The following is a 25,321-nucleotide window of genomic DNA, read 5'->3' on the forward strand; positions in this document are numbered from 1 at the left end:
CTTGGTAGCCAGTACTTTAATGGGCTAACTCTCTAGCCCCCTGGTGCTGGTGGTTAAACCATAGCCTTTCAAATGGTAAGCATGTGCAATACCACTGATTACATCTAGTTTCTACAAAGACTGTTGATAGCAGTTTCCTCATAATTTTGTGTTAATCTGATAATACATTGTAGCTTTATTGTACTTTATGAGCATTTATTGATGATTAGAAGTTAAAAAACACACTTACTTTTTCTGTATTTGGAGAAGTGCTGGTTTAGTACCATGCATGGTGTATGCTGCATTTTAGTGATGGCAGTAATGATGAAAAGCTTCCTGGCCCTTTCTCCCCTTCTTAGGATATAGTCACATCATTTTGTGACTTTAACATACATGAAGGTGTTTTTATTTATTTAACATAAAAGAGCCAATTGAAATTACAAGGGATTAAACTAAACAAATCAGTTTTTAGTTAAAATGTGATTTAACTAAAAGTTAAACTAAAAGTTAAAAGTAAAGATGTGATTCTCCTGCCTCCCAGCACTTGGTAGGCAGAGGCATGTGGATCTCTGAGTGCGAGACCAGCCTGGTCTACAAGAGCTAGTTCCAGTATAGCCTCCAAAGTCACAGAGAAACCTTGTCTCAAAAAAAAAAAAATGTGATTGAGTTTTCTGTTCTTGCCCAAAGTACTTTTCCTTTTTTATAGGGACACCAATCTTAAATTACTACTTGGAGAGGACAAGCAAACTTGATGTATTAAGGAAAATATTCTAGGACAGCCAAGGTTGCACAGAGAAGCCCTGTCTTGAAAAAAAAAACAAAAAAAAAAACCAAAACGATATTTCAAAGATAGCGTTTTGTATTTATAACAGTTTCTCAGATTTACCAGACAGAAATAGAATCCATATTAGGCATTTTATTTTCTATTTTTATTTATATGTTTTAATTTCATAAAAGTGATTTGTATTTGATCTTTTTTAATGAAGTGATTAACTTGTACATTTTAGGAAGCCTTCAAAGCTGTGGAAGATATTCATGGGCTGTTTTCCTTGTCTAAAAAACCACCTAAGCCTCAGCTGATGGCAAATTACTATAACAAAGTCTCAACAGTGTTTTGGAAATCTGGAAATGCTCTGTTTCATGCATCTACACTTCATCGTCTTTATCATCTGTCTAGGGAAATGAGAAAGAATCTTACACAAGATGAGATGCAAAGGTAAGAATGTTATAGTTGCATGGTAATGAGATTAAACGTAAGTGGTAGTGTGGTCTAAGCATGGTATCTTAGCTTCTGGACGTTTTGGATTGGCTAATACTGTTGTGTGTTGCTAGTGCTTGGTAGGCTGTTTAGTAGTATTCCTAGACTCTACTCCTGAGGGGTCAGGAGCAAACTCTGATTGTGACTACCAAGTGTCTCTGAGACATTGCTCTCCTTGGAGAGTATTCTTGAGCCATCTTCTACTTCTGCCCCGAGAAAAACTGCCACCGGAAACCCAATTGAGAACATGTGTGTTCACAGAGATAATACTAACATGTGAACCTATCCATATATTGGTATATTCTTTTCTTAGAGCAGTTGGATAATTAGGTAATTACATCAAGCTCCTTTTCCCCCCCTTGATTATAAAACAGTAACTAGTATAAAGCACTTGCCTTGTGTTAGTTTATATCCTGGTAAACCTACTATAAGTTGAAAATGTGTTAAGTAAGGAGGTATTACACTGACCTACTTACTATCAACAGTGTGGGTAGTATGTGCTAGGAGAGGAAGGAGGTCTGTTTACTCTTAGGATTGCATGGCTGACTAGGAGCTGTGTATCATTTATTGCTGCTGCATGCTTTTCCAAGAATACTACACACTTTATGTCACTAGCTTGGGACAAGATTAATTCTTTTGTATTACGGTAAAAAATATGGGTAAAACCTTCATGTTTCTTAACATGTGAATCATAAAATGGGGACTATTTGTGTGCACCTTGCAGACTATTAAAATCAAAGTATAGGTTGAATGTGGTGGCACATACCTCTTAGCACATGGGCTGAGGTAGAAGGACCAAACGTTCAACATTAGGCTAGCTTAAACTACCTAGTAAGATCGCTTCCCACAAGAAGAATCCACACAAGACCCTATTACATATATATAGCGTGTTTCTTTTCACTTGCTTTCTTTTTTATTTTTTGTCAAGCTAGAAATTGAATCCATTGCCTCGCACAAGATAGGCAGTTCACAGGTCACCTTTCCTTGTTAGTAAACTGGCTTTTTTTCTTTTAAAGATTTATTTATTTATTATGTATACAGTGTTCTGTCTATATGCATGCATGCCAGAAGAGGACACCAGATCTCATTACAGATGTCTGTGAGCCACCATGTGGTTGCTGGGATTTGAACTCAGGACTTCTGGAAGAGCAGCCAGTGCTCTTAACCTCTGAGCCATCTCTCCAGCCCTAAACTGACTTCTTTTTAAAATATATGTATCTATTTTTCTTACTTTTGTGGAAGAATAGGAAATCAACCAAATGGGTTTCCTTAAGGGAGTTAGTTAATACTTGTAATATTGGTTAGTGTCAGGTCTTTTTGTCCTGTATATGTTATTAAGACTCCTGGGTACCTTTGCTACTTAGCATTCTAAATTGTAGACTTTCTTGTGTTTCAGGAAAGTAAAAAAAAAAAAAAATTTATCCTTTTCTCTGTCATAATTGTGTTTACTTAAAGTCCATTTTCTTAGTTTCCAGAGCTACCTTTAATTATTTTGGTAAGGACATTTGTCTTCACTGCTGTTGGGCCACATTTAGTGTGTTGATATGAGATTGAGTTTACAAGGATTCACTTCCTCAAGGTTCAGTGATCTAATACTGTGTTGTGCTGGAATAATTAGTATGCTACGTATATTCTGTCAATGGCATACAATAGATAATCAAAAGAAGCACATTTCTAATCTTAAAAAATAAAACTTTGTTCACCACAGAATGTCCACTAGAGTCCTTTTGGCGACTCTTTCCATACCTATTACTCCTGAGCGAACAGACATTGCTCGGCTCTTAGACATGGATGGTATTATAGTTGAGAAGCAGCGACGCCTTGCAACACTGCTAGGTCTTCAAGCCCCACCCACACGAATCGGCCTTATTAATGATATGGTTAGTATAAATCTGAGCATTTTTTTGAGGAGAAAACTTTGTGGTAAGTTTTAATTGATGATTACATACTGGAAATTCAGATTCATTGTCAGGCTTCTGATGTGTGGACAAGGAACCACTGATGAAATGGATATCTTGTTCATTTGAGGAGACTCATTAAAGCAGTGAGTGGTTCAGGGTATGTGATGAGTTAGGTATGGCTTGCTTTCTCTCTCTCTCTCTCTCTCTCTCTCTCTCTCTCTCTCTCTGAGACAGGGTTTCTCTGTGGCTTTGGAGGCTGTACTAGAACTAGCTCTTGTAGACCAGGCTGGTCTTCTGCCTGCCTCTGCCTCCCGAGTACCGAGTGCTGGGACTAAAGGCGTGCACCACCACTACCCGGCCTTAGGTATGGTTTTCAGTTACACCTGGTTCAGAACATTGTTTCAGATCCCAGTGGACATCAAAACCCACTGGTAAGCTGAAGTAGGGTAGTGGTTGTATTTGCACATAATCTATGCATAACCCCCAGTTAGATTGAAATAATCTCTGAAAAACATTTGCCATGTTGTTTAGTTGATAAGAAGAAAGCATTTCAGACATATGTAATATTTTTTGAATATTATCTAAATATGAGTGTGTATGTGGAACCTGATGATACAGGGGACCAGAGCTGTTAAATGGACATAATACTGTTCTGTTAAGGGACCAAACTATTCTCAGTTTGGTCCTGAGAATAGAACTGTCCTGGTAATTTTTGTGGTACTTCATATAAGAAAAATTTGTTGTCAGGCTATGGTGGCACACTCCTTTAATCCCAGCAGTTGGGAGGCAGAAGCAGGTGGATCCCTGAGTTCAAGGCCAGCCTGGTCTACAGAGCAGGTAGACAGTCAGTAGAGAGGACAGCTATAACTATACCGAGAAACCCTATCTCAAAACCACCCCCCCAAAATATTTAAAAAGCTCTGTTATTTTGCATTTTTGGATATATAATTTGTGCTGTCCATTGTAATTGTCTTTGTAAATACTGTATGTTGCCTTACAGATTATTCTCTTTTCAAGTTTATTTGGCTTGTTAATTATAGCTAGAAACAATATGGAATAATTATAGTATTTGGTAAATTTATAGGGAACTGAGTTCAGATACATTTCTAATTTTAATTTGTACTTCAGAATCTCTGCTGGAAAATTTCCTTTAGCTGTTAAACTTTTTGCCTTTCTTATTATAGGTCAGATTCAATGTGCTGCAGTATGTTGTCCCAGAAGTGAAAGACCTTTACAACTGGCTGGAAGTAGAATTCAACCCTCTAAAACTCTGTGAGAGAGTCACAAAGGTAAGCCTTGGCATGGGCAGGTTTTGTTCTTTACCACATGGTAGGCATTACTGCAGTTGAGCATTGTATTTGTCTAAAGAAGAAGTGTTCCCCTATGTGTTGAGAAGTGCACATTTGATTGTCTTTTTTCTTCCCATCAAGATAAAAGATATTTCTGATGTGCTAAACAAACTTTTGAGGGTAAATTAGCAGCATGACTACTGTTGCCACTGCTGTCAGTCACCTTCAGACAAGCATAGATAGTGTCTGGATGAATTTTGTTTCTTTATATTACATTCTGTTTTGTGTATGTATTAAGTAGTTGAAAGAATGTGAGCCGTTTGTCTGCTACATATAAACTATTTTTTTTCTCAATTCAATTGGTTTTATAGGTATTAAATTGGGTTAGAGAACAACCTGAAAAGGAACCAGAATTGCAACAATATGTACCACAGCTACAGAACAATACCATACTCCGCCTTCTGCAACAGGTAAAATGCAAGCACATGCTTTATGGAGAAACTTGAGATTTCTGCTCTTGACTCTGTATCACTGTAGCAAGTATTTGTGTGTGCATGATAGTATGTGCGTGTGTTTGTGTGTGTGTGTGTGTGTGTATGTATGTATGTATGTATGTATGTATGTATGTGCGTGCGCGCTTTGTACATGTGTGCACAAGTATGTGAAGGCTAGAGGTAGCCATCGTCTATCCTGTTAATGTGTTTCTCAATCTTATATTTTGAGATTGTCACTGATCCTGAACCTCACAAATAGCTAGACTGGCTGGCTCTGGGAATCTTCCCTCCCACCCCTTACTCTTTATTTTGATAACAAAACTGGGAAAAATTCTAATTTCTTAAGAGAAAGCCAGTTTCCACTCCTGCCCAAATGTCCCTATTTGTAATTTTGAAACAGAATCAATGACTTAACTGTACTTCCTTCCCTGCTTTTCTTTCTTTGCCAAATACTGAGTTTTCCTTAGGTACTGGGTTGTCTTTGACCTCAGCCCCCCTCCCTCCCATAGGGTCTCACTGTTTGCTCTGGCTACTCTGAAACTCGATATGTAGACCAGGCTGGCTTTGAAATCACAGAGATTGGCCTACTTCTGCCTTCCAAATGCTAAGATTAAAGGTGTGCATCACTGTGCCTGTTGCTGAGTTTTCCTATTTTCATTTACTGAGGGAGTGTTAATGATGTGTTTGCACATTTCATTGACCTGCTTTCTTTTGAATATGTGAGCAGTGTTATTTCTTATGTGCTATATAAATACTTGAAGGTTAATTAGCAGAGTAACTGTATATAGTAATGCTGCCAGTCTCCTTCAGACAAAAAAATAAAGATTAGAAATATTTATATTAGGTAAGTAGTAGGCCTTTACCTATTATAAATATGTGGCCATTTAGGTTTCTGATTTATGAAACAGAATTCAGAAGATGGTTATGCATAATGATAGCATATGATTTGGAGCCTTGGATTGAAATTCCAGTTCCAATAATATGCTGCTATGCTGATTTGTATGAACTTCAGTTTTTTCCCCTTTCTAAACAATGAGCATAATTTCTGCTTCCTCTAGCTGCCATGAAATTGAACGTTAAAAAATGTGACTAAATAGTAGCTGTTATTATCAACCCTGTGTTTTTTTGTGCAGGTGGCACAGATTTATCAGAGCATTGAATTTTCTCGTTTGACTTCTCTGGTTCCTTTTGTTGATGCTTTCCAACTGGAACGGGCCATAGTAGATGCAGCCAGGCACTGTGACCTGCAGGTATGTGCTATAAGTGGGCACTGGTGGCAGGTTAGAAGGTCTTTGAGAACTAGAAAGACCTTTAAAAAACTCTATTAAGCAAATTCTCATTACTTTTCTATTAACTTTGGATTGATAATTTCCTTCTCAAATGGAGTTGTAAATATAGACTTGGTTCCTGATAATTTAATTTTCTAAGGTTCGTATTGATCATACTTCTCGGACTCTGAGTTTTGGATCAGACTTGAATTATGCAACTCGAGAAGATGCCCCAATTGGTCCTCATCTGCAAAGCATGCCATCAGAACAAATAAGAAATCAACTCACAGCTATGTCCTCAGTACTTGCAAAAGCACTTGAAGTCATCAAGCCTGCTCACATTCTGGTATGTGTCTTGAAGGGTATGAGCTACAAAAGTTTTGAGGGACTTATATTTTTCGTAATATTGTTTGAGATGAAATTTGTGGAAAAGACTTCATGATTTCTTGTTCACTAGTGGGTGAGACGATTTTGTCAAGACAGGTAAGTCGTTGAAATGCCTTTCAGTGGGTAATAATAGTTATTGTTACATTAAACTGCAGACTGCATATATCAAGCATATACCAACACCTTGACCCAGTTGTTAGCATATGATTGAGTTCTTGCTAAATTATTGTTGGTGAACTCTGTTAGTATTGGCTTGATACAATAGATTTGGTCCTCAGAACAAAAACAAACTGGCAAATAGTATTTTAGCTCGTGTCATTGCTAGTTACAGACTGAATAACTGTAGTGCCACAGTACTTGGTACTAGAACATTATCTATTACTAAGTTCACGTATTTATGGAAAGCTAGCATTTCACAATTATTTTTACTACTACTGTCTAATACCAGGGTATATTTATAATCACTATAAAATGCACTTTTTTTTCTTTTTTTTTGTTTTGTTTGTTTTTTGTTTTGAAGCAAGAGAAAGAAGAACAGCATCAGTTGGCAGTTACTGCATATCTTAAAAATTCACGAAAAGAACATCAGCGGATTCTGGCTCGTCGACAGACAATTGAGGAAAGGAAAGAGCGTCTTGAGAGTCTGAATATCCAGCGTGAGAAAGAAGAACTGGAGCAGAGGGAAGCGGAGCTTCAGAAAGTACGGAAAGCTGAAGAAGAGAGGCTGCGCCAGGAGGCAAAAGAGCGAGAGAAGGAACGGATCCTTCAGGAACACGAGCAAATCAAAAAGAAGACTGTTCGGGAGCGGTTAGAGCAGATCAAGAAGACAGAACTGGGTGCCAAAGCATTTAAAGATATCGACATTGAAGTACGTAGCTCATCAGCCATCAGGAGTTTGTTTACTCTTGAGCTGCCTTTGGGCTGATTTTGATGTTTGAATACCCATTTAAAGAAATGTAGGATTTGGTTCTAGAAAGCAGTGAGCTCAGATGACTGTTAATCTTATTTGTCTTTAATTTGTGGCCTGGAGAGATGGCTTGGTGGTTAAGAGCATGGACTGCTTTTTCTTCAGAGGACCCAAGTTCAGTTCCCAGAACCCACATCAAGTGGTTTACAACCACCTCTTATTCTAGCTCCAGCTGGATCCGACATTCAGGCACCTGTACTTGTGCACATATACCCTTCCCCCATAACTAAAATTAATCTTTAAAAAAATAATTGTAGCCAGGAGTTGTGGCCTTGTCTTTGTAGCACTCGGGAGGCAGAGGCTGGTGGATCTCTGAGTTCAAGGCCAGCCTGGTCTACATAGTGAATTCTAGGACAGCCAGGACTATAGAGGAAAATCCTTTCTCTAATATATACTAAAATGTTTGTGATGACAATTCTGCCTTTTTATTGCCATTAGGACCTTGAAGAACTCGATCCAGATTTCATCATGGCCAAACAGGTTGAACAACTGGAAAAAGAAAAGAAGGAACTTCAGGAACGCCTGAAGAATCAAGAAAAGAAGGTGAATGAGAAGATGCATTTTTTTAAATTAATTTTAATAAAAAGTCTCCATATTGCCCTCAAACTGATGTCCTGCCTAGTGGGATTGCTATTCTTTTCACATGAGTTAGAGTTATTTTGGTTGGGCTGTGGAGGTAGACACCTTTAATCCTTGCACTTGGGAGGCAGAAGCAGGCAGATCTCCGAATTTGAGGCTAGTCTAGTTCCAAGACAGCCAGGGATACATAGAGAAACCCTGTCTCTAAAAATGTAATAAAACAAAAGTTATTTTGTAAAATGGCATTGTTTTTGTACCATTCAGATTGACTATTTTGAAAGAGCTAAGCGTTTGGAGGAAATTCCTTTGATAAAGAGTGCTTACGAGGAACAAAGGATTAAAGACATGGACCTGTGGGAACAACAAGAAGAAGAAAGAGTAAGCTTTACATTATGGTATCATATACTGTAAACTAAGTTGCAAGTCTGCCAGTGATACAGTTTTCAAATTTATTTACTAGAAATTGTGGTTAACAGCTGCTTACTAATATAATAGCTTGGTGGAAAAAGAAATGTTGACAATAGAGATTTGACATGAAAATATGAGTCTCAGGCCTTGTGTGCATATAAACGAGATAAAGGGCATCCCTGTGGGTGCCTGTGGCACCTTCGGCCTCAGAGTCTATTATCTGGAGAGTTATAGGCCTTGTGTTGTCAGTTATTCCTATTTTATAAAGGATAAGTTGGGCTTTTTTGTGATAATTCTCCCCAAATATAAGTGTTCAAATTTAGTAGAAGTAGAAAATGCTGCAGATAAAACAACGCAACAATTTGGAGGCTTCTGTGTTTCCATAGGGCTGAGAAGAAAATCTGACATTCTACTTTAACTTTCAGTAAAATCAAATAATTTTGCTCAAAACCTCTTTATTAATGTTCTAGGACTAACCTCTTGTTTTGGAGATCTATTGGGATGCTGTTGTCATAAGATACAATGGCAAAGGAGCAACTTCTCAGTTTTACAGAATGTCTGTTAGGATCTTTTGGGAGTAAATTAGGAAAACAAATGCTATGGAGATTAACCTTGTGTTGTATACTTCCAGATTACCACAATGCAGCTAGAGCGAGAAAAGGCTCTCGAACATAAGAATCGTATGTCACGAATGTTGGAAGATAGAGATCTATTTGTGATGCGACTCAAAGCTGCCCGGCAGTCTGTCTATGAGGTGAGATTCCTGTTAATTTGTGAGCTTTTAGGTTGTTTTTGGAGGGGGCAGGGTCCTCCCTTAACACATTGGCAGACATTGAAGACAATTATTCAGTATATCAGTAGGAAGAGTCAGGAGATATTTAAATCATCTCAAGAAATATTTCAAAGATGAAAGTTACTTTTTTCTCATTTGAGGTGTGGGTTTTTGGGATGGGGTCAGGTCAGTTTGTTTTGCTGTGTGTGGTTTAACACTGACCTATCTTGAAGGGGGTGGGATTTTGGGGGTACACCACATGGCTCCAGATCCATGTGTGCTTTTAAGTTGTGTATTTACTAATTGATACAGAAATGAACTAGATCAGGGCTGGCATGGTAGTGTACACTTTTAATCCTAGCACTTGGGGAAGCAGAGGCAGGCAGGCAGACAGATCTCTTGAGTTAGAGGCCAACTTGGTATACATAGTGAGTTCCAAGGTAGTCGTGACTATGGAGACAGCCTGTCTCAAAAAAAAAAAAAATGTTTTGTTAAAGTTCTTAGTCATTTTCTTTATTACGAATAAAATGTGACTAGGGTTTTTTCTTTTTTTGAGGTAGGGAGTAGAACTCAGAGTTGAACCTACGATTGCAGATGTGCCAGGCAGAGTACCCTGCTCTCAGTTCTAGTGTATAGATCAGTGTGTAAGTCACTGTAGATTCAGTGTGTAAGTCAATATTTTAGACACTCAACACACTGATAAAATTTCTCTACCCCTTAAGAGAGGCTGCTTTTATATTTACTTGGTGGCCACTTTTATGGCTTTCATATCTTGTGAGCTTACAAGTGTAAAAGTGTATTCCTGGTTTATATTTCGGACAAAATTGACCTTTGGGACGATATAACTCTTCAATTCACAGGAAAAACTGAAACAGTTTGAAGAGCGGTTAGCAGAAGAAAGGCATAATCGCCTGGAAGAACGCAAAAGGCAGCGAAAAGAAGAACGTAAAATAACTTACTACAGAGAAAAGGAAGAGGAAGAGCAGAGGAGAGCAGAAGAACAGATGCTAAAAGGTGACCATTTAGATAAGCTGCCTGGTGACAGATGCTATATTTTATAATCTTATTTAGAAAACAAAGTAATCTGTATAATTGGTCTCTTGACAATACAGATAACTTAATGCATTATATGTTTAGGTGCTGTTACCTCTGTCAACCTGTATACAATTTTATACTTCTTTTCCTGTTGTTTTAGTATCCTATTTATTACATAGTCGTTCTATAGTTGATATCCCAAATACACACTTAAGAATTTGTTCTAGTTTGGTTTCTGTTGCTGTGATAAAACACTAACCAAAAGAAGACTGGGGTGAAGAGATGATTTATTTGGATTTCATATCACAGTCTATCATTGAGGGAAGTGAGAGATTCTCCCATGGGGCTCAAGGAACCTGGAGACAAACTGAATCAGAGACCATGGAGGAGAGCTGCTTCCTGGCTCACTTCCTATCGCTTGCTCAGCTAACTTTCTTATATAGTTCAGGCATACCTGCCCAGGGATAATGGTATTGTCCACAGTGAACCCTCCCACAGCAATCAAGAAAATGTCCCCACAGACATGCACACAGGCCAGTCTGATGGAGGCAGTTTCTAGGTCAATACTCTTTTCTCCAAGTATGTCTAGATTTGTGTCAATTGAACAAAAACTATGACTGGGTTTTAGTGTCATCCTAAATCATTGTATAAACTACTTGTTTCTTGAATCTCAACTGTTATTTGTTGATTGCCAGCTATTTTAGATTTTATTAAATTTTTTTTCATTAATGGGTGTGTATGATATGTGGGGCAGGTACACGGTCAGAGGTCAAATTTAAGAAGTCAGGTTTTCTCCAATTTTTCGGTAGGTTCTGAGGATTAAATATATATAGTTAGCTTATGTGTAAATGTTTTTACCTACTGAGCCATCATGCTGGCCTTGTTCTAATAATCTTTTGTTTTGTTTTAAGAAGGGATTTTTCTGTATATCTCTAGCTGTCCTGGAACTCACTGAGTATAGGCCAGGCTGGCCTCAAACTCAAGAGATCTGCCTGCCTCTGCCTCCCAAGTGATGGGATTAAAGTCATGCAGCACCATCACCTGGCTTGTTTTAATATTCTTGCCTTCTAAAGCTTTATTATTTTATGTGCTTTGGTGGTTTTTGTGTTTTTTTTTTTTTTTTTTTTTGCCTGTAAGTATTGTCTGTGAGATCCTGGAGTTACAGACAGCTGTGAGCCACCATGTGGGTGCTGGGAATTGAACCTGGCTTCTCTGGAAGAGCAGTCTGAGCCATCTCTCCAGCCTGCCTTTTAAACAGATTTACCTCTATTCTGCATGTACTGCTTTATACCAGTGTGGGTGGGAAGCACATTGGAGTAACCTGACAATTTCATAGAGCGAGAAGAAAGAGAGCGTGCTGAGAGAGCAAAACGGGAGGAGGAACTCAGAGAATATCAGGAGAGAGTCAAGAAACTGGAAGAAGTAGAAAGGAAAAAACGGCAGAGGGAGCTAGAAATTGAAGAAAGAGAACGGCGCAGAGAGGAAGAGAGGAGGCTTGGTGATGACCCACTTTCTAGGAAGGTGAGCACAGAGGTTATCCTCTTTTTTTTTTTTTTTTTTCTTTAGTGCTGGAGAGGGAATCTGGACTCTTCATCTGGCAAGTCCCATACTACTGAGCTGTCTTCCCACCAGCTGTGTATTCTGTTTTAATTACATGAAGATTCACCAGTGAATTTTCTTTTGTAATATTGTGGCTTGATTAACTACTTCACATTCTCTGACTACTTAGATACAAAGATCTGTTTGTGTTCATAGTGTCTCTATCATTTGGGAGAGATAATTTTGTCCATCTCAACCTCATTCAGAATATGCAGTATAATAAAACCAGGAGCCTAGGTGATATTGCTACATACAAAACTGACTTGTGAATTCTGATTGTGGTCTGTTACCCATGTGTCCACTGTCATCATAGCTCGGTTTTAATGATCCTGTATGTCACTTCTGATTCCTTAATCTGGTTCTCCCAATCATCATCTTTCAGACCTGTTTCAGTTTTCATAATGGCAGCATATATGACCCTTGAATCTGTTCTTCTGTCTCAGCTTCCTTTGGTTCATACTCATTACTAAGAGCCAAAGGCAAACATACTTGGTGAGGCCTTTTCACCAGTTTCAGCTGTCAGCTTGTGTTTTAGCCACTCTGAGCGACTGCTTTGCCCCTTAAACACTGCCTGGTTGCTGATTATATTTTTCCATTTTTTTAAATGTATTTTTAATCATGTGCATGTGGGTGTGTGCACATGAGTGCAGGTGCTCACCAACTTGTTGGATTCACTGGACCTGGAGTTACAGATAAACTTGTGAGGCATCTCTTGCTGGGAACTCAACTCTAATCCTCAGGAAGAGCGGTACATGTACTTAACCACTGAGCTCTTCCAGTGCCTGGTTTTTTTATTTTTGTGGAAGGACAGGTCTTAGACAGCCAAGACTGGCTTCACAGTGAAAAGGTTGCGTAGCCTCCCTCAACCAGAGACTTTTATTTTAGGATCTTGGGGTCTAATGAAAGAATGGAATGCTTGAGTGATAGATAACTTTTATTACAATGATGCCTCTTTGCTTTGTGGGTGCAGGACTCTCGGTGGGGAGACAGAGATTCAGAAGGTACATGGAGGAAAGGGCCAGAAGCTGACTCTGAGTGGAGGAGAGGCCCGCCAGAGAAGTAAGTGGATTCATGGGAACAGTCTTGGGTCTTGGTATCCTGATTTTAAAATCAGATTTTAATTATAGGAGGGTATGCAGATCCACCTGTTATTTGAGCAAAGGTCAGGGTCCTGTGTAGGTTTAAGATGACCTTGAACTCCCAATATTATCTTGACCTCCCTATTGTTATATATAAAAGCTTGTGCCACCATATCTGGTTTTACTGTTAATCAGACTTTGTAGGTTCTCCCCTTCTCCCCTTCAACATCGCTCTGATGACTGACCCATACAAATCCGAGAAATACATCCATCAGATTCCAACAACATTGAGTTTAAAGAGTAAGAATGAAATATGCTATGTTGTGGTGGGACACACTTTATCTCAGCACTCATGAGACAGGCAGGCGAGTTAGTTCTAGGATGCTAGGGCTACACAGAGACACCCCCCAAAAACAAACAAACAAACAAACAAAAATACCTGTCCATGTCATTTTTCTAATGGCAGAACATTCATTCACTCATGACAGCCTTTCTCTGTATTGCTTTGGAGGTTGTCCTGGAACTTGCTTTGTAGACAAGGCTGGCCTTGAACTCTCAAAGATCTGCCTGCCTCTGCCACCCCAGTGCTGGGATTAAAGGCATGAGCCACCAATGCTCGACTGAACATTATTTTAAAAAACTTTTTTAGTAGTATTAGAGATAGAACCTTGTTGTACAACTTCTCCTAGAAGTTGTAATATAGCTACATGCTCAGTTTTTAAGCTGTTTTTTATGGTTATTACTAGTGGTAGGAAGTGTGTTTTTATGTAGAAATTGTTTAGAGAAAAGCTCATTGTAAAACGTAAAGAACTTTGCAAGTCCTCTTGGGAAGCAATAGGTAATTGTAGGCTGTTGTCTAATGTTAGTATATTTAAGGTACTAGATTTTGTATAATTTTTATTTGGAAAAGATTTTTTTTGGTTTTTTAGAGACAGGGTTTCTTTGTGTAGCTTTGGAGTCTATCCTGGCACTCGCTCTGGAGACCAGACCTCGAACTCACAGAGATCCACCTGCCTCTGCCTCCCGAGTGCTGGGATTAAAGGCATGCACCACCAACTCCCGGCTTGGAAAACATTTTTAAAGGATGACACTGAATGAATTTAGACTTAATGATTTGTAAGAATGAGTGAAATCAAGGATCCATATGGTTTCTGAAAAATTTGCTTTTGTTTTTTTTTTTTTTTTTTTTTTTTTTTGCTTTTTCGAGACAGGGTTTCTCTGTGGTTTTCAAGACTGTCCTGGAACTAGCTCTTGTAGATGAGGCTGGTCTCAAACTCCCAGAGATCCGCCCCCTCTGCCTCCCGAGTGCTGGGGTTAAAGGCATGTGCCACCACCACCTGGTGAAAAATTAGCTTGTAAAGCTTGTAACTTGTTGCTCTTTAGGGAGTGGAGACGAGGAGAGACTCGGGATGATGAGAGACCTCACAGGAGAGATGAAGACCGCCTGAGACGCTTGGGGGATGATGAAGAGAGAGAATCTTCTCTTAGACCAGATGATGATCGAATCCCCAGGCGTGGCCTGGATGATGACAGAGGGCCTAGGCGTGGTCCCGATGAAGATAGATTTTCTCGTAGAGGAACAGATGATGACCGTCCATCCTGGCGTAATGCAGATGACGACAGGCCTCCCAGGCGAATTGGTGATGATGATAGGGGAAGCTGGCGTCACACAGATGATGACAGACCACCCAGACGGGGACTGGATGATGACAGACCACTGAGACGGGGACTGGATGATGACAGACCACTGAGACGGGGACTGGATGATGACAGAGGAAGCTGGCGCACAGCAGATGAGGACAGAGGACCTAGACGTGGGATGGATGAGGAGCGGGGGCCGAGAAGAGGAGGTGCTGATGATGAACGGTCATCCTGGCGTAATGCTGATGATGACCGGGGTCCCAGGAGGGGCATGGATGATGACCGGGGCCCCAGGCGAGGGTTGGATGATGACCGAGGACCTTGGAGGAATGCCGATGATGATAGAATTCCCAGGCGAGGTGCAGATGATGACCGGGGGCCTTGGAGAAATATGGATGATGATAGGATTCCCAGGCGAGGTGATGATGCAAGACCTGGCCCTTGGAGACCATTCGTCAAGCCAGGTAAGATTTAATATTTAGAAAATTAGATGCTTTATGGAATCCTGCCCTCTCCCCCCCTCCCCCTGCCCCACCCCATACAGGGTTTCTTTGTGTAGCTTTGGAGCCTATCCTGGCACTCAGACTCAGAGATCTACCTGCTTCTGCCTCCCGAGTGCTGGGATTAAAGGCCTGCACCACCAACGCCCTGCAGAATCCTGTTTTTTGTGTAAAAAATGAAATTGTATGGCTACATGACAGTTGTACTGTATTCTTTATTTTTTTATGTAGGTAGTTTTTTTCCTTGAGTGCCTATGCAGTGACTTTTAAATGAAAAATATTAAATATTTGTTAAAACAACGGTCCACCAATGGGATCCTATTGAGGATCTCAATTTTGTTCTTCTAGTCAACTCTACTCTGAGAGTGCTTCACTTGACACTTAAACTTACTGTTTCCTCCTCTCCAAATAAATACCTGCTCTGTGACCACCATCTTAAATATCTTAATTTATGAGTTCTCTGCTTTCTGTTTTAGCCTGTGGTAAGTCTGTCATTTAGTTTAGCTCTTTTTTTTGTTTGTTTGTTTGATTCATTATTTTAAAATGACATGTATGTGCATACCTGTGTGTGGGTATGTGTGTGTGTGTACATGTGAATGAATGCAGGTGTCCTTGGAGGCCATAGGCATCAAATCTCCTGGAGATAGTGAAGGCAGTTAGAGCCACCTGACATGGTAAAAGGGCATTGAACTACAAGAACAGTATGTGCTGTTGTTAATCACTGACACACCTTTCCAGCCCCGAAGTCTGCCCTTTGATTGTTCTTAAATCCACCCACTTTTGTTTTCCTCCTGATTCTAATTGAGTCTGCTCTGAACTCTGGTTTCTGCTATTTTTTCCCACTCCCAGTTCTTTTTTGCAGCATCCACAATAATCCTTCCTGAGTTCAGATCTAATTAGCACCCTTTTTTGCTTTTACTAGCTGTGATTTATTTTTTTGGTCTTGGCCATATTTCCACTGTTTAACTATGTGACCTTAGGACAAGTTGACTTCCATGCCTTGTGTAAATTGGGGTTCTTAGTCAATATGGTTGTGCCCTCAAAAGTTGTCAGGAGTACTAAGGAATCCTACAAGAAATACAAGCTTAGGTGCCTTTCTGTTTATTCTGCCATCCGTCAACATATAATTTGTCTCTTGATGTGAATGGCCAGAAAGTTTGTCTAACATGTGTTTTCCTCGTAAGTTTAAGAGACAGTACTTAAGCCTGTGCTTGGGTCAATTGAAAAGTGGAGCAACAAGCAAAGATCACAGTACTAAATAAACAGTCCTGTAATAGGATACTTTTTATAGTTTAAAAAGCTGATTCTGGGAGGCAGAGTGCTACCAACTTGAGCTGGCATCACATATGTCAGGAGACAACTTTATTCTCTCTGAATTTACTTATTACAAAATTACCACAAGTATTAACTTGGAATTATAGGTGTATGTAAGTGGGCTGTGTGTGATGGCACACACTTTTAATCTCAGCACTATGGAGGCAGAGGCAGCAGGATCTCTGTGTTCAAGGCCAGCAAGGTCTCCATAGCAAATTCTAGGACAGTCAGGGCTACATAAGGAGACCTTGGCTTTTGGGGGGGAAATTCAAGAATCTGACAATAATTAGGATTGACTTAATTATGGCAAGGATTAAACAAGTTAATATAAATGGTATTTAAGTCTGTAATTTGGCACTTGTTGATAGGAAAGTCAGGACAGTGATAGCTATAATACACCAGTAAGAACTTAGCTTGCTTTGGCTTCTTCCTGCTTCATGTGAAACACTGCACAGAATCAAAGCATTTATCCTTGTTTTATGACTGGATGGTGGGGTGATGACACAGGACAGGAAAAGGGAAGTCACTGATAAAATGTTACAGAGTATAAATTCATAATTGGGGTGGTCACTCCCAGGAGACTCAAGTTTTCTGCTTAACTGAGTAGTCTGTAGTAAAATTAGAACAGATTTTTATATTGGCAATGTTATAAGAAATAATTGATAATCTCTGATTTTATGAAACATTAATCCTGACTGTTTAAGCTTCCTATAGCTACATAATTCAGAAAAATGGTTACTGACCAGCCATGCATGGATATATCTGGGTTTAGTTTTTTGTTTTATTTTCTTAACGGAATAGGGGTATCTTCAATTTGTTTAGGATGATGAATTAATGCTAAGATGGCTTTGTAAAGGCTGGACATGACTGAGTTGATAGAGCACTTGCCTAGCATGCATAAGGCTTTGTGTTAAATTCCCAGCACCACACAAACAAAAAATTGCTAATCTGTTAAAAATGAAATTCTTCTTTTTATAAAATAGGTGGATGGAGAGAGAAAGAAAAGGCTAGAGAAGAGAGTTGGGGTCCACCTCGAGAATCAAGACCATCAGAAGAACGTGACTGGGATAGAGACAAAGAGAGGGATAGAGACAGTCAAGATCGAGAGGAGGACAAGGACCCTGAAAGAGACAGGGACCGAGACAGAGATGGGGACCGGGAGGATCGCTTCAGAAGACCCAGGTTGGAATGACTTACTTCTAATGGGCTTCTCTCACACTCTGCTGTGCATTCCAAATCACTTCTGAGAAGTAATGTTCTGTCCTCACTCAACCATTTAGATACACATTAGAGTATGATTGATTAGCTCTCCCAGGCCTTTCCCAAAATATCTAGAAAGTGAGAACATGGGGAGAGGGGCTTAGCCTATTGGCTGCTGAAGGTTGCATAACTGGTAATGGAACCTGTCTAGGTGTCTACCACTCCTGTTTTCTTAACTGTCCTTAAATTATCGTTTGTTTTTGAGAAGATAATATCTTTCTGTATAGCTCAGGATGACCTGAAATTCAATTTTTATCCAACCCTCTTATGCTGAAATTTATAGTCAGTTGACAACCCACCTGGTTTTTATTAGTGCTAAAAGTCTTGGCTTGTTCTCTTTGTTATAATGGCTTTGCCACTAGCAAATCTGGTGTCAAAAGTTCTCTGTGTCCTGTCTAGCATGGCAGCCAGCAGTTTCATGTGGCTAGTGAGCTAGGTCTTGCTATTGTAGGATCTTTAGTTAAGTAGCTACAGGTGATTAGTCTAGGTGCCTTGTTTGCTCTATGCCTGAGAGACCAGATTGAGATTGAGGTAATAGGAGTTTAAATTTAGATTAATAAACTGGATTTGGTGTGTTGTGCTCCCCCTTCCCCCTTTTTTATTTTGTTTTTTTTTTGAGACAGGGTTTCTCTGTGAAGCCCTGGCTGTCCTGGAACTCTGTAGACCAGGCTGACCTCAAACTGCTAGGCTGGTGTGTTGCTTACAGTTACCCATGTAGTCTATCAATAACTGAACTTTGTTACTTTAAATGGTTACAGGGATGAAGGTGGCTGGAGAAGAGGACCAGCAGAAGAATCTTCAAGCTGGAGAGATTCAAGTCGCCGTGATGATAGAGACAGGGATGACCGACGTCGGGAAAGAGATGATCGACGTGATCTGAGAGACCTGAGAGAAAGAAGGGATTTAAGAGATGATAGAGACCGGAGAGGACCTCCCCTCAGATCAGAGCGAGAAGAAGGTACATTTTGGTTGTTGGAATGTTGGGCAACAGTTCTGTGGCACGGTTTGGGCTTTATATAATTATCTTTTAGATTTATGTGAGCATCAAAAATAAGAATAAATTCAGTGTACTTAGTTATGAGGTTGGAAGCTCCTGTAAGGAAAGCGCAGCAATGGACTAAATGATAAGTAGCAGAAACTGATAATGAAAATGGAGAAACAGTATTTATTATGTAAGGTCTTAGTGTGTGAACACAAGAGTGTAAATGAGATAATTCAGGGCTGGTGAGATGACTCAGTGAGTAAAGGCTCTTTCTTGCTTGGCAGCTTGATTTCAGTGCTGATGACCCACATGGTAGAAAAAGAACTCACTCCCTGAAAGTTGTTAAATGACCTCCACTACCTCGCATCCATAAATACATACATATAGACGATCTTTTAAAGTATATTTACTTACTTTTGAATTTTTTTAAGACAGGGTCTCTCTGCCCTGGCTGTCTCAGAACTCACTCTATAGTCTGGGCTGGTCTCAACTTCAGATTTGTCTGCCTTCCTAGTGCTGGGATTAAAGGCGAATGCCACTACTACCTGGCAACATTTTTTTTTTTTTTTTTAATACTTCTAGTGAGCAGGGCGTTGGTAGTGCACACCTTAATCCTAGCACTGGGAGGCAGAGGCAGGCGGATCTCTTGAGTTTGAGGCCAGCCTGGTTTCCAGAGCTAGTGCCAGGATAGGCTCCAAAGCTACAGAGAGAAACCCTGTCTCAACACCAAAAAACCCCAACAACAACAACAAAAAAACCAAAAAAACTTCTAGTGAGGTTAAGATGTCCATAGTACCTAAGTGTTTTCCTTACATGCTTTTAATAGTTTGCTTGGCAGGATCCAAAGAGTTATTAAAACCATAATTTAAAATTTCACATCTTATGACTCATTTGATAAAATTCAAGAGCCAAAAATTCTTTCTACTTGTTTATTCTGATTTTTTTTTTATCTTGTGTTTGGTTTATAACTATTTATCTATTTCCATGCCAAGGATTTTTGCTTGCTTGCAAATTTTTAATTTTTTGGTTTTTTTGAAACAGGGTTTCTCTGTGGCTTTGGAGGCTGTCCTGGAACTAGCTCTTGTAGACCAGACTGGTCTCGAACGCACAGAGATCCACCTGCCTCTGTCTCTGAGTGCTGGGGTTAAAGGCGTGCGCCTCTATACCGTCTGGTGCAAGTTCATATCTTAAATGACACAAAATAAATAAAATGTGGACTTTTAGTAGGATTCTGCATTGCTGATTTTTTTCAGTAGTTTAAATCGAGCATTTCTTTAGTTTCACTTGTTTATTTTGAATCAGTAAAATAGTTCAAGCTTAACATTTCAATTTTTTTTTTTAACTTTTCTAGCAAGCTCTTGGAGACGAGCTGATGACAGGAAAGATGACCGGACTGAAGATCGGGATTTACCTCGTCGTGTTCCTCCCCCAGTTCTTTCAAGAGAGAGAGAGAGAGAACGAGAAGGTGAGAAAGAGAAATCGTCCTGGAGAGCAGAGAAAGATAGGGAGTCCCTTCGTCGTACTAAGAATGAAACTGATGAAGATGGATGGACCACAGTACGACGTTGAGTCCCAACAATGATGGAGTCAAACTTGTGTCTACATAGGTTTGATCACATTCAAGGATTATTATACTTGTGCTTCACCCAGTCTAAATTGAATTCTTTAATGTTGTCTCACCATAACACAAAAAGCATGAACTTGTATTAATCATATATAATAGATTGATCATGCACTGTATTCACAGGAGGTTGAAAAACCATTCCATTTTCTGGAATTTAAGGTGTTGCATTATTTCATCAATCATTTGTTTAAAAAAAAACCTAAAAAATAAAAATGAACCCTTCAGGTGTTAACACCTATATCTTGGTATACAATTGATCTTTTTGTTTTGTTTTGTTTCTAAAATATCAGATATTAATTTGAAGGTAAGGTTCTGTTAAAATATTTGAAAACCCTTTAAGCCAATGGGTCTGACAGCTTTCCCATCATTAGTGGGAACATACCTTCTTAGGTATTTACTATTAACTACATTTAGGCAGTTTTATAGCTTCTGACCAGTGTAGTAGACATTGCAAACACTGGTTGCAATGGGGTTTTCTGTAGAGAGAGGTGAGTATAAAGCATTTTGTAGTCATCATGACAACACTGCTCAAGAGCATATCCAGAGCAGTACAGCTCTGGATTCCTAGAGCATTTGGTAAACTGTTGCTGTTTCTTTTTTTCTGTTGCCAAAAGAAAACTGCTTTCCACTAATTCATGCCTTTCAAGCCTTTTAAATATGACAATATTTATAAATGTGTGGTTTGGAGGAATTGTTTAAATTCTTTTTCCTAATTTTCTTTCTTCAGGATAGATTATTTCAACAAGTAATTTGTAGTGATGACTGTGTTGACTTCAATTTTGGAGTGTAGTAGCTGTGTTAAAGAGTAACCATTTGGTTTTATTGAAGCCAACACAGAACTTGCTGCTGTGTTTTTTCTTCAGTGATAAATAAAATACTTGCATAATTGGCGTTAGTGTTGATTTGTTAATGGTGCTATATTCTGTGTATTCAGTTGAGGTTTTTGTGGATTTTATCAGTGCTGTTCAGAACACCTAATAGTAACACAGCTAGCAAGTTTGTGAAGTGCTCTTGTCATTCATGGAAACACTGTTACCACCTTCTTGAGTTTCATCTGGAATTAGGGGAAAGGAGGAAAAAAAAAAAAAAACCAAAAAACCAACAGACTTGTAGGGTATTTTTTTGTGACAAACTTTTAGTGGGTCTAGGTTTTACAGTTTATAAAGGTAGTAGTTTAAGGTTTTTTTTTTTTTTTTTTTTTTTTTAACTGTTAACGGCTGTCAGGCCAGAGGAGGGAGTACTGATGCTTTTCTACTTAATCAGGTGCTTTTGTATGGTGCTACCAAGGACTGAATTTCAAACATGGAAGGACTTAATCATAACAAGTATTTACAGCCCATTGGTTATATTTGAGGTAGTAACCTGTACTGTATGCTTTTACTAGTGAGCCAGACACTAATGTGATGCCACAGATCATCCCCAGCAAGTTTCTTTTAATCAGCACAAGGTGTGGGGGAGCAGGTTGCAAGATTATCCTGCAGACATCTACCATTGCAGCTCAGCTGGGTTTCCAGGCATTTTCAGCCTTACCCCTCCCCGCAAAGAGAACACAGAACAGGGTAGGGCAGAAGTATCTATGCTGTTGCTTTGAGGGCTCATGGGATCCCACTATCAGAGCATCCTCCAGACATCAAACAGGGTAATCTGACTAATCTCCAGGTGAGCCCGTGACTTTTGCAGTCGTAAACAGTGGAACCTTATAGCTTCTATAGCTGTACTTGAAAGTCTAAGAAGGACACTACACTCAGGTCTGTATCACACTTGTCCACGCAGTGCCAACCAGCCAGGGGTTGGAACCTGTGAGTGGGATATAGTCAAGAACCACCAGTACCACATGGCAAGTAATCTCAGAACTTTGTTGGGTGAGTTGGAAGGATACTGGATTTTACAGGTCAGCTTTAGCTGGTGAGACCCAGGCTCAAAAACTGTATCTCCATCTGTTGTGTTTTTTCCCAAAGACATTTTTGGCTAAGTTATAATAGAACCATGAGACACACTGGAGGAATGTTCTCACCAAGAGGTTTAGACAACAAAATTAACCTGAAATACATTTCTGATAGTTTTGAAATACATTATTTTGGTTTAATATATCTGACAAAAGTTCTAATCAGAGCGATTAACTTCTGAAAAGGACTTTGTAGGAAAAACAAAGTACAAAAAGGTAAAAAAAAAAAAAATTAGAATTAACAAGTTTGGATAGACAGGCTTAAAGCATAACACAGCCTGTGCCTCTGCCCATGGAGAAGCTATTACAGGGTGGTTTAGCCAGATACACAGTGCATTCTTACAAGCCAACCTTGTCACAGTTTTATATTAAACTTTGGGTTGAGTTTCATTTTCTTCCCTTTAATAATGGGTATTGATCTTAGGGTTTTGTGCATTCTAGACAAGCACTCTACCTCTGAGCTATAGCCCTGGCCCTAAACTTGGCTCTCTACTGTAAACATTTTTATAAACCTAAGTGTTACATTGCATTCCAAGGATTACTTAGCCTCCCTCTGCCTCGGAGTACTAGGAATAAATGCGTACACCACATGCCTGGTTCCAAGGATTTTTTTTGGGGGGGGGGTTGTTTGTTTACTCTAGAACTCTTAACAGAAAAACATCACTATTTTTTGTTTATGTTGTAGACTTTCAATATTGCTGGTAAATGGACGTAGGGTAGAGAACATATGGTATGGGTTACGTTTTTTATATACATATTCTTTGTGCAAGTACATGGAGGCCAGAGGTCAACAGGTACCCTCAATCACACTCCACTTTTTGTTTTGGTTCAAAGTATTTCTTTGAATTTGGAATTCTCCAAACCAGGAGCTAGACTGCCTGGCCAGTGAGCCCCAGGCAGCTTGAGACCATAACCACCAGCCACCTTTGGACTTAAAAAACTCACCCAAACTGCAGATGGAGGTGCATGTACATGGCGGTCGGCCTCAGACCGCAGTCTTCATGAGCTCACCTAACTTGAGGGTTTTTCACTCAGACCTGAAGCTCCCCCATTTAGCAAGGTTGGCCTGTGCCTTGTCAGCATTGGGATTATAGGCATACCGCCATTTCCATATTTTTATGTGGATGCTGGGGCTAGAACTCAGGTCTTAGTGCTCCTTAGAAGTACTTTACTGGTAGCTGTCTCCCCAACTGTTCATATGACAGCTGCTTAATATTGAGGACATTTTCTGGAGCCCCTTTAATACCACTGAACAGGAATGTAAATCTTAACATCCCTGGTTCAGGTAAGATGTCAGTGGTTCAGCTCTTACTATTGATGTACTGGCACCACACACAGGTCTCGGGAAGTATCTGATGGAACCACCACAATTCAGAGCTGAATGACTTGACTTTGCCTTTGAGGTTGCTCACTTGGAAAATGTAGACCAGTTAAGGGAGAGAACGTGAATTTATGTTCACTTGAAAAACTTCACCCCACAACAAATGGTTTATTTACTAGCAAAGGGACAAGGAACTACATGGTTTTAATTACTTGGTTTAGGCCTAGGCTGAGTGGAATCTGCAATTCTGTGGGGCTATAACCAACCAGGGATATTTTCTTCCTTCCTAAGCTTGTCTTCCCACCAACTCCATCTATGGTTTGAAGCACCTCCCTCTTACCAATAGGGCACACAGCTATCCAGTATTTTTACATCACCCTGTTACATGGAAATCAGTTTGCTACAGAGTTTAATATGAAAGGCAGTCTAACTCCCAGTACTCTAGCTAAATCTGACTACTGGAAGTTTTATATACTTAAACTCAAGGTTAGGCTGGTATTTTCAGATAGTGGTGTTAGTGTTAGATTAGAGTTTATCTTAATTCACCTGCATCTTTGCCTCTTCTGTCTTGATGGTTGGTAGTCATGTACCATAGTTCATGCAGCATTCAATGTGATGGATTTACTGGAGTACTGGAAGAAGGAAGTTCCGAATTTTTGCCTTAAGTTTAGGTTCTGGAAGCAGACCAGTGTGAGTGGAACCATCACCAGCGAGGTATGATACTTGTACCCAATCTCAATTATTAGAGTTTTTAAATAGTGTTTATTCTGGCACACCTGTATATCTGAAGGCAGCAGCCCAGAGTAGAACCTTCTGGAACTCAGGTTATTGCTTCAGTTTCCCATTTTCTATTTAGGAAGCCTGAAACTGACCAATTAAGGTGAGTAAACACTGCTCTCTTGGGGTTTCCTCCTTTCTGATCTTAGCATTAGACATAAACAATTGGACACGTCAGGGGATGGTGCATAGAGAAAATGGAGTTACCGGGGAGATGAATGTGTTCATATACTGTTAGCGTATAAATGCACAAGGCTCTGAAACAGCACCATTTCCAAATATGTACACGATATGATTAGGACTTGGCACAGTTAATTTTAAGAGTGGGAAGGGCTACTTGCTAATTCAGTAGAATATCTGATACATAAAAGGTTAAGGAACTAGTCTACCTGCTACAGATTGTGCCTTTCAGCCTCCCAGCTAGGACAGAAACAAGCCACGAGGAGGAACACCCTCTCAAATTAATACTGGGAAGTATGCTAAATTGCTTTACCTGCAATTAGAGTAAGGACAAATTTAAATAAATTGCATCAAACAATAAAATAGACATTTGCCAACATTCCATAAAATGCTTAGTTTTACACACTCAACTTCAGAGGCTATGAAAAATACTCTAGACCTAATAAAGTGCCTCCATTCATAAAACGAAACATCCAAAATCAATTTCATACTGATGCGCACCTAAAACAGGCCGACGTATACAGTAAACAACGCCTCAGTCGCCACACTTAAAGCCGATGGCATAACCCGCTCAGCTCTCACGGTTCTGGATGCGCACATTAAAACTAAGAAACAAAATTCAAGATTTCAACGTCAGAGACCCGACCACTCCACTGGAAAGTGCTTCGCCCCGCCGGCTTCCGCAAAACCAAGACCACTTCCCAAGTTGAGCCACAGGGGAAAGGAAACGCGCCCCTGACTTCAGGTGTCCTCAGGCCGGCC

The 25,321-nt window shown here is 39.7% G+C and overlaps 1 protein-coding gene and 2 non-coding genes across 3 annotated transcripts in view; all 3 read left to right on the plus strand.

Annotated features, from left to right (window-relative positions):
• Eif3a (eukaryotic translation initiation factor 3 subunit A) overlaps nucleotides 1–21,227 on the plus strand; it is a 32,834-nt gene extending 11,607 nt beyond the window's left edge. The window contains exons 6-22 of the mRNA XM_027406851.2: nucleotides 987–1,195; nucleotides 2,946–3,117; nucleotides 4,323–4,427; nucleotides 4,799–4,897; nucleotides 6,055–6,171; nucleotides 6,350–6,535; nucleotides 7,097–7,444; nucleotides 7,982–8,086; nucleotides 8,387–8,500; nucleotides 9,162–9,284; nucleotides 10,163–10,316; nucleotides 11,674–11,858; nucleotides 12,907–12,995; nucleotides 14,399–15,120; nucleotides 17,454–17,652; nucleotides 18,489–18,688; nucleotides 20,064–21,227. Of these exons, the coding sequence (XP_027262652.1) occupies nucleotides 987–1,195; nucleotides 2,946–3,117; nucleotides 4,323–4,427; nucleotides 4,799–4,897; nucleotides 6,055–6,171; nucleotides 6,350–6,535; nucleotides 7,097–7,444; nucleotides 7,982–8,086; nucleotides 8,387–8,500; nucleotides 9,162–9,284; nucleotides 10,163–10,316; nucleotides 11,674–11,858; nucleotides 12,907–12,995; nucleotides 14,399–15,120; nucleotides 17,454–17,652; nucleotides 18,489–18,688; nucleotides 20,064–20,281 (3,345 nt within the window). The 3' untranslated portion in view covers nucleotides 20,282–21,227. The remainder of the gene's footprint in view (nucleotides 1–986; nucleotides 1,196–2,945; nucleotides 3,118–4,322; nucleotides 4,428–4,798; nucleotides 4,898–6,054; nucleotides 6,172–6,349; nucleotides 6,536–7,096; nucleotides 7,445–7,981; nucleotides 8,087–8,386; nucleotides 8,501–9,161; nucleotides 9,285–10,162; nucleotides 10,317–11,673; nucleotides 11,859–12,906; nucleotides 12,996–14,398; nucleotides 15,121–17,453; nucleotides 17,653–18,488; nucleotides 18,689–20,063) is intronic.
• Nucleotides 4,534–4,662, plus strand: LOC113834848. Its single transcript, XR_003483741.1, has one exon. It is a non-coding gene; the product is annotated as a small nucleolar RNA SNORA19 (small nucleolar RNA).
• LOC113834847 lies at nucleotides 5,606–5,737 on the plus strand. The gene has a single exon (XR_003483740.1). It is a non-coding gene; the product is annotated as a small nucleolar RNA SNORA19 (small nucleolar RNA).
• Nucleotides 21,228–25,321: the final 4,094 nt, after the last annotated feature.

The sequence above is a fragment of the Cricetulus griseus genome, chromosome 3, assembly GCF_003668045.3.
Source record: "Cricetulus griseus strain 17A/GY chromosome 3, alternate assembly CriGri-PICRH-1.0, whole genome shotgun sequence".
Taxonomy (NCBI): Eukaryota; Metazoa; Chordata; class Mammalia; order Rodentia; family Cricetidae; genus Cricetulus; species Cricetulus griseus.